This window comes from Prionailurus bengalensis, chromosome B3 (assembly GCF_016509475.1).
Source record: "Prionailurus bengalensis isolate Pbe53 chromosome B3, Fcat_Pben_1.1_paternal_pri, whole genome shotgun sequence".
Classification (NCBI taxonomy): Eukaryota; Metazoa; Chordata; class Mammalia; order Carnivora; family Felidae; genus Prionailurus; species Prionailurus bengalensis.
In genome coordinates, this window is record NC_057355.1 from 72,026,411 (window position 1) to 72,038,946 (window position 12,536).

The 12,536-nt window shown below is 41.4% G+C and overlaps 1 protein-coding gene and 1 non-coding gene across 2 annotated transcripts; one reads left to right on the forward strand and one right to left on the reverse strand.

Moving 5' to 3' along the window:
• Window positions 1-1,183: 1,183 nt before the first annotated feature.
• Window positions 1,184-1,255, forward strand: TRNAP-UGG. The gene has a single exon. It is a non-coding gene; the product is annotated as a tRNA-Pro (tRNA).
• Window positions 1,256-7,993: 6,738 nt separating this feature from the next.
• Window positions 7,994-9,551, reverse strand: LOC122467682 (olfactory receptor 6S1). The gene has a single exon (XM_043554203.1). It carries the CDS (start codon window positions 9,218-9,220, stop codon window positions 8,177-8,179), a length of 1,044 nt encoding a protein of 347 aa, XP_043410138.1. The 5' UTR covers window positions 9,221-9,551; the 3' UTR covers window positions 7,994-8,176.
• Between the last annotated feature and the right edge of the window lie 2,985 nt (window positions 9,552-12,536).

A 12,536-nucleotide genomic window follows, 5' to 3' on the forward strand; every position in this document is an offset into this window, starting at 1 on the left:
GACTCATAAAACTTTTTTTTTTTTTTTTTAATGGAGATGGTTTTCTCTAAGCACAGTTCATACCCTTCGGACCCTCAGAATTTGGGGACCGCCACAGTGAAGGCGCCAAGGCATCCAGACATCCCTCGCCCCCTCCCCAAGCCTTTCAGCGGAATCAGACCCCGTCACAGTCGATCTGGACCTGAGACTCCTCCAGGTTTCCTGAAGCAGACGCTGGCTAAAAGAGTGTAACCCTCTCCTCGGTCCTTTAACGCTCTTCGCTAACAACATGGACTCCCCCGAGACAGCTTCTCTCTGGGCCTTCAGGCTCTCCTGAAGTCCAGAACAAATACAAAGTGGAGACACATGAAAGGATTGGAAAGGGAACGCTCCTTTTTTCCTTTTCTCTCCTCTGGTCTCAGCCCGCCCAGGAGTCTGGGGCCTGGTTCAGGAGATTCAGTAGCTATTTACCCAGTGTGCCAGAAATGTGCTCAGCACAGGGTAGAGAGTGTGACCAGGGCAGACAAGCTAGAGCCCAAGAACATCGTTCCCTTTGCAGAAAGCACTGCAGAGCAAGGACAAAGCCCTCCCTTCCTTTTCCACCCACCATCTTCTGGGTGATAGAGAAGCAGGAGGGTCCAGCCTTCTCAAAAAGACGGTATGGAAAGGACAACCCTTCCCCAAGGTCACCTTATGCCCACCCTTGAAGGGTGCCTTAAATCTAGACCTAAAACACAACGTTTATTAAATAAAGCTGAAAGGAACATCAAAAGCAAGCTCAGTGGACTAAAGCAGTAGTTTTGGGATTTGACTCCAAGGGGGGGGGGGGGGGGGGCATAGTGTCGAGCTCCTCTGTTGGTCCTGGAGGTAACCTTTGCCTCTTAGTGAACTCGGTGGTTCCTATTTTTACTGTGTCCTTACACCCCGGTGCGCCTGCGATGGTTCTGGTCCTAACCCCGTAAGCAATCAGACCCCACCTCAGGAGGGTCCGCGGACAGACTCGCAGCTCAGCCTGAGCTCCATAATGAACATTCCTATCTCTGGGACGCTGTGGCTCAGATTCCTTCGAATGCGCTCATTGATATTCTTGGGGTCTGGAAAAAATCAGTGGGCTTACGAGAAGCGTCAAAAACGGTCCAGTAGTGTGATGCAACAAACGAGGATGAATGATCATTTCAAGAGAGGAAAGCCCACCTTCAGGGCTGGCTCGTTGGTCTAGTGGTATGATTCTCGCTTTGGGTGCGAGAGGTCCCGGGTTCAAATCCCGGACGAGCCCCGATCTTTTTGGTTTTGTTTCCTTCTCTTCCCCGTCCTTTTAGAGCCAAATACAGTTAATACAACCCAAGCTTAAGTCCACCTAGGCTGAGGTCCGTTCCAACCTGGACCTGTTTCGAGATCAGCTTGCGAGCAAGTTGGACACTTCTGTGGACCGATGCAAGGACAATGAAGATGCTACTGTGAGCCAAGGGTTTCATGAGATAGGGGTGCCCCAGTCTGGCTCTGACAGGCTCTTTTGTCAGGAGTAGCTTGCTCCGGCAGTGTTTAGCGAGGCACATTTCGCGGGAAAAAACTCGTGCAATTCTCACTACAGCATTTCACACGGAAGAGAGTGGTACCTGGAGGTGTGCTGGGATCACAATGCCGGGCCAGAACCCTCTTCCTGGGGCCACTGGTCCCCTGCAGTGATCCCTGGGCGGTGCGGAATCTAGCACCCGCCTGGGAGCAGCCGCGCGGTTAGGAGCGCGGCTGCGCTCTTGGTTGAGGACACCGTCTGCCGCACAGTCACAAGTGCCCTGGAAATCTTCCCAATAATGCAAAGTTGCGGCCTGGGAACCCTTGGGCTCCAAAGGCTCAGACATCCGTTCTATTCAAAGAGAGCATAACTGAATTTTTTCCAAGACTCAATATAACCTAGTGATAGTAGTCTTGCCATTTCTAGCAAGAATCCACGAGCCCCGTTGGTATTCTTTGATTGCTTACCTGGAAAGCCAGCCAGCTGTAGTGTGAGGTGTCTACCTGAAACCTAAGAGTATGGTTGATTCCGGCTTGTAGAAGTGGCCCAAACCTGTGAACTGTTGGAATGATAGGCCTTCAAACCTACTTATCGTCTCAAACTGCTTGTACACTGGGAATCTTCGAGTTTCTGACTGACTCCATATTTGTCCTTTCCGGAGTTGTTAGGTTATGTGGCCAGGCAAGAATAAAGAGTTTTGTGATTGGTTATTGGATGACGGGAAAAGAAAGAGTAGAATTTTCCAGGATGCCCTGACTTCCAGTTGGTTGTCCCGTCAGAAATGCGATACACCTAGCCTGGGCTTTGTTGTGTTTGATGTATTTGCTACTGGGGAGATGCACAGTAGGAATCTGGATATAAAGGCATGGGGATCCAGAGAAAGATTCAAACTAAAGGAAGGAATTTTAGGAATTAAAAACATCGTAATTGTACATATGGTGACAGGTGGTAGCTACGTTTGTGGTGAGCACAATATAATGTATAGAGTTATTGAATCACTGTGTTGTACACCTGAAACTAATGTAATATTGGGTTTCAACTATACTTCAATTAAACACGCACACACATACGCACAGTGGCGGTTAATGTTGCTTTGGCTAAAAATGTGCAGGGAAGAGCATTCACAGAGAAAGAATTTAAGAACCAGCCCTGGTGATCATCGGTGTTTAAAAAGTTGGGAATGGAATCCAGTGAGTAGAAGAACTAGAGAAGGAAACCTCCTGACAGTCACTTGTTCTGACAGCTGATTTGGTTACTCAGGGGCTGTTGACAGCCTTTACCAGCATTTAAAACAGAAAGTATAGGGAAGATGACAGAGCTGGGTGGGTTGAAGAATGAGGGGGAAAGTGTGGCCATGTAGGTAAAGAATTCTTTGTAGGAGTTTGGCTGTGAAGGGGAAGACCTAGTCCTTTCACATGTTTGGTTCAAAGGTCTTAGGGGTAGTTCGTGATTATTTAGTGAGTCCTTGTCTTTCCCTGCCCTTAAAGGTTCCTTGGGTTATCAAGAACTTGTAAGGACTTTTAAGACCAGCACACATGAAGGTGGTGCTATTACTGCTCCTATTACTGTGTAGAAGGCAGGAATACTGGTTGGGTTGACAATCAAGACAGGAAGAACTCAGCAGCACTGGAACAAAGGCAGAAAGGAGCAAAGTAAAGGGGGATGATAGCTCACAGCCTGAGGAGGGAGGTAAAAGAAGGAAAGCCAGTTCTGAAAAAGCAGAAATAGGTGTAAGATAATCTTAGGTGGGAGAGAAGTGCGGGTTTCAGAACCCAAATAATGGTTATATTAACTGAAGTTCCTAACGGTCTAAGTCTGCTTTTCATTGTTTATCTGTTTACTCTTAGAGTCCTGATTGCTTGTGTTTTATAATATAACTGCCTTTTAAAAAAATAATATTGATTTGTAGGAGCTGGTGCGGGCCTTTAGTACTCTCCACTATTATGAACATGACCTGTCCCCCTTGAATCATGCAAAAGGGTCCACAGCAAATCACCAGTGAGCATGACTAGTTGATACATATTTAACCCTTATGTAATCTGTGCTTTCAAAAAATAATGTGATGAGATTTTGCTGTGTTCCAAATTATCAGGTACTCTTCTGATTGGCAAGAAAGCAAACTCAGGTATGACCCAGTTTCTGTCTTCATTTTTAAAAATAATGGGATACAGGGGCGCCTGGGTGGCGCAGTCGGTTGAGCATCCGACTTCAGCCAGGTCACAATCTCGCGGTCCGGGAGTTCGAGCCCCGCGTCAGGCTCTGGACTGATGGCTCGGAGCCTGGAGCCTGTTTCCGATTCTGTGTCTCCCTCTCTCTCTGCCCCTCCCCCGTTCATGCTCTGTCTCTCTCTGTCCCAAAAATAAATAAAAATGTTGAAAAAAAATTAAAAAAAAATGGGATACAGGGAAAATGGGGGCTGATTACCAGAGAAAATGTATCAGGATTCAAAGTGGAATCACTATAAGTGATGAAGCATAAGATCCATTATAAGAATTATTGATATAATTTATCCACTTAAAATACACAAATGTGGTTTTTTACATATTTGCATATTTTCAGATTAATGTAATCAATTTTACAGCATTTTTGTCACTCCCAAAAAACCCCATTATGCCCAATTAAAAGTCACTCCTCATTTCCTCCCATCCCTCTCCTGCAGCTCAGGGCAACTACTAATCTACTTTCTCTCTATACAGATTTGCCTATTCTGGATACTTTAGGTGAGTGGAATCATACAATATATAGTCTTTTATGACTGGCTTCTTTCACTTAGCATTAAGTTTTTAAGATTCATCCATGTTGTAGCATGTATCAATACTTCATTCCTTTTTGTGAAGCAATATTCTGTTGTATGGATATACCACGTTTTATGTATCCATTCATCAGTTGATGGGCACTTGAGTTGTTTCCACTTTTGGCATTATAATGCCGCTATGAATGTCATGTCCAAGTTTTTGTGTGGACACAAAAATTTTCATTTCTCCTGGGCATATACCTAGAAGTCGAATTGATGAGTCATATGTAACACTATGCTTAAACTTTTGAGGAGCTGCCATATTGTTTTCTAACGTGGGAATTTACATTCCCCTTATGAGTGTTCCAATTTTTCACATCTTCATCAGTACTTATTATTATGTCTTTTCCATTATAACCATCTTAGCAGGTAGGAAGTGGTCCCTCATTGTGGTTTCATTTGATTTCCCTCATGACTAATAATGCTGAGTTTCATGTATTTATTGACTATTTGTATAAATTCCTTGGAGAAATGTCTCTTCATATCGTTTTGAGGCTTATATTTATACTGCCTATGAACATTAAAAATATTAAAATATTAAAAATTTTAAAAACATTAAAAATATTTGTGTCATCTGGGAAAATGGGAATAATGTTATATTAATGTATTAGTTTGCAGTGTCCCAGATGACACAAATATTTTTAATGTTTTTTTATAATCCTTATTTTTTTAATTAAGTTTTTGTTTTAACTCTAGTGTAGTTAACATACAGTGTTATATTAGTTTCAGGTGTACAATATAGTGATTCAACAATTCTGTACATCACTCAGTGCTTATTACAAGTGCACTCCTTAATCCCCATCACCTATTTCACCCATCACCCCACCCACCTGCCCTCTGGTAACCCCAGATGACACAAATTTTATGTAGCAAGGCAGAGCTTCCGTTGAGAATTTTCAAGGATGACTTTTTCCTAGAGGCAGAAAATTTTGTTGATTGCTGCAAGGGAAATTTTTTCTAGTCTACTGTTAATAACCCTCTAAGGGCTCTAGCTACATGTGAGAGGTTCAGTTTCTAATAGTCACTGGAGTGGGCTGAGTGTGGGAATGAGTACTAACACTCAAGCTGCTGGATACTTGAGCTCAGCATCTCTCTCAGGGCTGTGGCTATCATCTGCTCATGAGTCTTTAATTCATTCAGCAAATTTTTCTTGGTTACATTCAATGGACCAGGCTCTGTTCTAGGTGTTGGAAATACATTCTTATTTTCAGCGTCCTCTTAATTTGTGATTTCTAGAAATAACTTTACAACTTAGCTAATGTTTAATAGCTTTATTGAAGTGGATACACCTGCAAAACAAAACAAAGTAGCTGGAAATGTGGACAGAAAACCAGGCAAGTGCAGTCCCAGGGAAACCAAAGAACAAAACTATATTCAATACAAGTCCAAGATCAGTTGTGAGAAGTGCTGTTGAGATTAAGATGAAGAGTAAAAAATTCATGGGGCACCTTGGTGGCTCAGTTGGTAAAGTGTCTAACTTTGGCTCAGGTCATGATCTTCATGATCTTCATGATCTCCATGATCTTGTAGTTTGTGAGTTCAAGCCCTGCATGAGGCTCTGTGCTGACAGCTCAGAGCCTGGAGCCTACTTCAGATTCTGTGTCTCACTCTCTCCCTGCCTCTCATTCTCTCCCACCTCCCCCCTCTCCCCGCCCCGCTCAAAACTAAACATTAGAAAAAAAAATTTTTTTAAGAGTAAAAAATTCCTATGGAACAGGAACTTGTAAAGTAAGATTGAAAAAATAAAATCACAGATTGCTCCCTAGTACAATTTTTATTGTGATATTTCCATTCTTAATCACATTCAATTACCTAATATTTGTTCTTATGCTTTGTTAGTAAAATGTCATTTTGTCAGACCCACTTTTAAATTTTACAATGGTCTATTATATTTTGACCCACAGTCATATATATATTACTTTTATTTATTAATATAATTTTATTATATATTATAATATTTATACCTATATAGTCTGTGAGTTCCTTGATGGCAGAGATCATGTATTTGTACTTCTCCATACCAACTTATTTCCCAGAATATGGTATTCGATAAACTTTTATTGAATTGAGTCCAAAGTCATTTCCTACAATAAAATAATTTTGAAAATAGATGGTTTAACACACTTTATTGCCAAAATATGGGAGTGGTTCCTTCCAAAAATATCATAAACTGTGATACAAATTCCTCTCTTTGGTCAGTGCCTGGAATTGGCTGAAGGTTTTTAGGCTTCATGAAATTAGGTAGATTTTAAGGTAATAAATAGTTCATCTGCTCTCTGGGCAGTGCTCCTAGATCACTCCTGAAGAATTCTTTTTCTCTCTCAAACCACTGGTCATTCCTTCCATCCCTTTCGTTTTCACTCAGAAATCTTTGGGGATTGAATTATTTAGTGTGTGTTTGTGTGTATTATTAATAGAACTAGATGAAAGCATTACTATTTCCAGAGCCCACTGAAGCTTTATGGCTATCTCTTTGCATGCTAATGCTCAGCTTGCCAATGTTGAGGTTGATGTGCTGTTTCTATATATATGGTGTCTGTGTATACAAACACACTCTAACATGGAATTAATCCCTATTTAATGAATGACAGCCTCTGAACATTTCTTTAACAAGAAAATACGAGAGGGTAAATCAGTTTTCATATAATTTCCAATGTTGTTTTATAAACGCCTTTATCATCCTCATTCCTTTGCATAATTATTTGTCTCTCAGTCTTCCCCTCTAAAATCAAAGCTGCATGAGGTGAGGAACCATTTCTTGTTCCTCTGAGCATATATCACTATATATGATATATAGCATATGTCAGATGCCTAAAAGACCTTTGCGGAGCAAATGAATAAATAAATGGGAAAAAAATAAGTGAATGAAGAAATAAGTGAATATTTGTCCAAGATTTCCAGGGGTACCACAATATAGGAATCTTCACTCCCTTTCAAATATCTAGTGAAGTACATAAAACGTACCACAAAGTCTGGTTCCTGGCAGGTACAGCAATAGTTGACATTTGTAATTCTTTGATATTAAAGGTCCTTGTCCCAATTCCAATTTTACTAAAAACAAAACAAGACTGAACACAACAGATATAAGGATATAAAAAATGGACAAAGGAAAGGAACACAATCCAGTGAAAAAATGAGTGATATCTTTAAATCATCTTTATAATAAAGTGCAAATTAGAAAACCACATTAAATGCTAATATTCATGAACTTTATTTTGGATCTGCTTTTGCAAAGACACTGGGATTACTGTGGGGAAGTGCATAAGTCCCTTACTCAGTTTGCTTTACCTCTTTTCCACCTGACAGTAAATGCAATGTTTTCCATAAAATGTATACAAAAATACACAGGTAATCTATTTTATTTTTATTTATTTTTAAGATTATAAGGAAATTTTTCTTAAAATTCTTGTTTTTCATAAATAACCAAAAGATACTACTGAAAATTTTAATCAGTTTCTAACTTTTGGCAAAGGTCACACAGATCTCCCAAGAATTGGATTAAAACTGTGGATCCTCTTCCCAGACAAATGCATATGAAGTCAAACACATAAAATTTAAATAGTAAGGCAGCTTATAAATTTTCTGAAGTCCATCCCTAGACTCCCTGGTGACCATGGACTCTTAGGTTAAGATCTCACTGGCTGGAGGATCTTAAGATGTAATGGATGGTATTGATCATGATATATCAATAATAATATGGGGGTATGTATGAGATAGAATCAAGAAATTTTGCCTGAAGGAGAAGAAGGGTAGACTTGATGACTTTGGAATTCTTTTGGGATTACAGAATTTGGTCATTTGGTGATGTCCATGATAACCACAGGAAAAAGAATGACAACGGAGAAGACTTGGACTTATGACTGGTTATTACATCCCTCTTCACTTTCACTTCACTCCTTCCTACTGAAACTCTTAGGAAGCAAAAGTTCCCCCCAAAAGCCTGCTACCACTTTCCTAAACATATCCTTCAAAGCTTCCTTGACTCGCTCATTGCGTAAGGCATAGATGAATGGATTCATCAGTGGTGTCACAAATGTTGTTACCACTGTCACTGCCCAGTTAGTATCCACAGAGCCACTCTGTGATGGTCGCACATAAAGAAAAATGGCACTTCCATAGAAGAGGGTCACCACCATCAAGTGGGAGGTACAGGTAGAGAAGGCCCTCTGTCGGCCTGAAACAGAGGGTATGCGCAGGACAGCCAGAACTATGTGACCATAGGACACAGCAGTAATCATCAGTGAGGATACAATGACGAGAAAGGCCAGTACAAAGTCTGTTTCCTCCAGCTTCTCGGTGTCGGTGCATGCCAGGCGGAGCAGTGGACCACTGTCACAGAAGAAGTGCTGCACCATCGCGTCCTGTTCACAGAAAGGAAGTAAGGCCACAGCCACTGTGGGGCCAAGCACAGGGAAAAGTCCCCCCATCCAGCAGGCCAAGGCCACCCGAAAGCACACAGTGCCATTCATGAGCAAGGGGTAGTGCAGAGGGTGACAGATGGCCAGGTAGCGATCCACAGACATGGCAGCCAACAGCAGGAACTCCGAGGCCCCAAGAAAGAAGTAGAAATAGAACTGGGTAATACATGCAGCAAAGGAAATAGTGTGTTGCCTTGATAGGAAATTGCTCAGCATCTTGGGAATGATGACAGAAGTGAGCAAGATCTCTAGGCAGGACAAGTTACCCAGAAAGAAGTACATAGGAGTCTGCAGGCGAGTGTCAGCTCCTACCACTCCAACAATCAACACGTTGCCTGTTAGAGTCAGCAGATAGACGAGAAGGAAGACAGAAAACAATTCTGCTTTTGTGCTGTTGAGATTTGGGAAACCTTCCAGGATGAACTCTGTAACACCAATGCTCTGGTTCCCCCCAGGAACCATTATCTTTCCCACCTGTGCAACAACATGAACATGATTGTGGCGAGGACACATCATCTCCAGAACAATCCTGAAACTTATTTTATCGTGATATGGCACACACTTCCCCACTTTCTCCAACCACTGTTAAGATCTGAAGAACCTGAGGTCCTCATCTAATTACTTTTAAAGCTGGAGAAGATTTTCCAGAAAGGGTGGCAAAAACTTAGATATGAAAATGCCAGGAGTCTCCTTCTCAGATCTTAAATAGTGATGCCCCATTGTTATAATACTGATATCATTGAGTATATGAGTTGGACAAAAATATCAAAAACTTATTTCATGAAGAATATGATCCCCATTCTACCAGGATCAGGACTTGAGCCAGACTGCCTGGTTTTGAATTCCATTATCTCCATTTACTAGCCGAGTAGCCTCAGAAAAGTTACTTAACCACTTCTGTGCTCCTCAATTGTAAACCGCTAAAAGAAGCAAGTTAAATGAGAGTGCAAAGGATTCAAAAGAGTTTCTAGATCTTAGTCGACAAACACTGTGGTATAGAAACCCCTGTAAGTTAGGGCACCAGACTCTAGGCTTGACTTGCCATTTGCCTTGGAAGGTGTTCAATGCATCCATCTCATTTGTCCTTGAACTGTTCAGCTATGAAATGAGTCATAGGAATATAGGTCATTAGTACATCTATTACATAAAATTACCCTTTTTGTGAAGAATTTCCACAGCAACCCAAGGGTCTAACTGAGAGCTTGTCATAAAATGCTTGCCTATCTAAAGCAAGTTATGGCATATTTAAAAGGGAGAATAGGGCTAAACTACATTGAATCATCCAGTCAGGTTTCCACATCTATTTATTTAGTGTCAACTTTAAGCTAAGTATTCTGGGTAATATTAGGATGAATTTCTTATGCTTTTTCAGTCCATGATACTAATCCAAAGGCCTTTCACAAACTTGGGCTCTATTAGATGGCTTGTCAGAGACAGAACTAGGAATCCCTGAAAATCACTCATGAAATCAGAAATTAAGTCCTTGCCATCTGACTCAGGTCCTTCTAGTTTTGAAGACCACAAACAGTTGTAAGGACCAAATCAATGATATTCTGAAAGTGTTTTTAAAACGCCTCAGTTATTGGGAGAATACTGATCCCCTTTAGCCATGCAAAGCATGAGACTTGACCTTAAGGCCTTGATTCTCAGCCCTACTATTCTCTGGCACACCGCAGCAGTCCTTGCTCCTAGCAAACAGGAACCTCTTTACTTACAGTGTCTCAATTGTGGGTCCTACCTGAGCAGAAAAATATTTGTGCCTTTTCTCTAGGATAAAGCAATTCTGTGGTCTTTCTCCTTAAGGATTCCCTTCAGAGCCTCATCTCCCTCCAGCTTCTATAGAAATTGCCTTACTATCAGTAAAATCATTCAACTCTTGCTCTGTATTGATTATGTATCGGATGCTATATGTGGTGATTCAGAAATAAAGGAGATGTTGTCACTACTCTCATGTAGCTCACTGCCTAATGAGAATGATGGAAAAGTTAATATGTGTCACAGGTGGAATGTCACAGGTAAGAATAGGGTCTAAGGGGGCACATGGGGAAAAAAATCCAAACTGAGACTTTAGAGAGATAGGAAGTATTTTGGAGAAAAGTGATGCCTAAAATAAACACTAAAAAGTGAGTATGGATTTGATAGGAGAGAAAAGAGATTTTTTAATGGAAAAGGGCAGCATGTGAACATAGTACATCTGGGCCAAAGCACAGGACATAATGCATGGAGTGCAATGAGATAGAACCGGTCACCTCAAAGGGGACTCTTTCTGGCTCTCTGTGAAAATATTTCCACTGAACCGAACCTAACTATACCTTAAGTAAGAGGAAGATGAGTCGCAACCTTAAATGTGGAAGGAGTCCCTCCTACCTACCCCTGAATGTCCTTGATGTTTCCATGAGGGTGGGGATCACCTTGTAAGGATTCTCTTTCCCTTTTTATGACCCAATGGTCGGCTCCACCCTGGTCCTTTTCATACCCTGTAGTGTAAGGTTAACCATAGCCTAGAGTTCCTAAGGATGCGCAAAGCATTTGGGAAAACAGGCAGCAGTTAGATAATCTCCCTCTTCTCTTGTGTTTTCCTCTTGGGCATAATTCCTCCGATGCTATTCTTCTGCCTTGTAAACAAAGGGGCTTTCTGATCCTGAGGTGGCTGCATCACACTTGTCCCTTTGTATGGCCATGTACAGGTCAACCATCAGGGCCCACCTTTCCCTCCTTGTAAAAAGAGTGTTTTCTACAATGTGATCACTGTCTTAGGCTTAAACAGGCACACTTCAAGTGAAGGACCATGATCTCACAATGCTCCAAGGTATGGTACTCTAGAATAACATGGGGTTGGAAGGCAAAGGGTGGATATGGAGGGGTCAAATCGTTCATCTAGCTATGAAAGGACTTACTGCACTTACCTATAGTTCTTTTCATTTCCAATAGTTGAAAAATGTTCCATCTAAAGGCAGGTCTTCACTTTTTTGCTGATGCATTTATGCACAGTAAATTTTCCTGTTCTATAATGCATCCTCCCTAAATCCTGGCATTAGCCTAAGTGCAGAGAAGGAAAAGCCTGAAGACTTGTTTCTAACTAACCCCTGTATTGTAGGACAGAATCCTTTGTGCATAACTTCAGTTTCCAATGGAGATGTCCTAAAATGAGGATTGATTAATCCAGACATTGGGAGCCTGGTTAGCAGCAGTACCTGCTAGAGAAGTGAGACCCAAGTGTTGAGGTAAAACCATGAGAGAGAACGAGAAAATAATTCTGAGAAGACCCAAGGGAGATATGTAATTCAATGGAAATTTTCCAGACTTCATTACTGATAAATCTGAAAAAGAGGCTGATCCTTCATCCAACAAGAGGTGACTGGGAATGTTTCTGCCTTCATCTGCCAACCCCCTCAAGCCCAGCAGCCCCAAAAGGCTTGGGGCAATACAGTGGGAATGAGAGAAAAAATTGACCCAGACCAAGTGTGGAAGACCATAGTCATCATCCAACTTTCTTCTGCATGGCACTTAGGGGAAATGTTTACTCCCCAGGTAACACAGACATTGTGTCTTCTCCCTGAGGACTTAAAGTGATATTGGGAATCCCTACCCTTGATTCTGGGTTGGCAAGTGATAGGAGCCTTCAGGGTATAATAAGATAGGGAAAGATTCCTCAAGTCATTTCTATCTTCTTCTGCTTCTCCTGGTCTTTTACTTTGTCCTCTGGTAATATATACCATACCACACACCTAAACAATGTTTAGAATTCTGGACTGTTGTTCACATTTTTTTTTTCATTTGTGTCTACTCTATGCCCCTGGCTGAAAACTTGACTAACTCCTATTCATACTCC

Bases quoted from the DNA above. Each gene is read 5' to 3' on its own strand.
- LOC122467682 (XM_043554203.1), bottom strand. From the start codon at position 9,220: ATGATGTGTCCTCGCCACAATCATGTTCATGTTGTTGCACAGGTGGGA.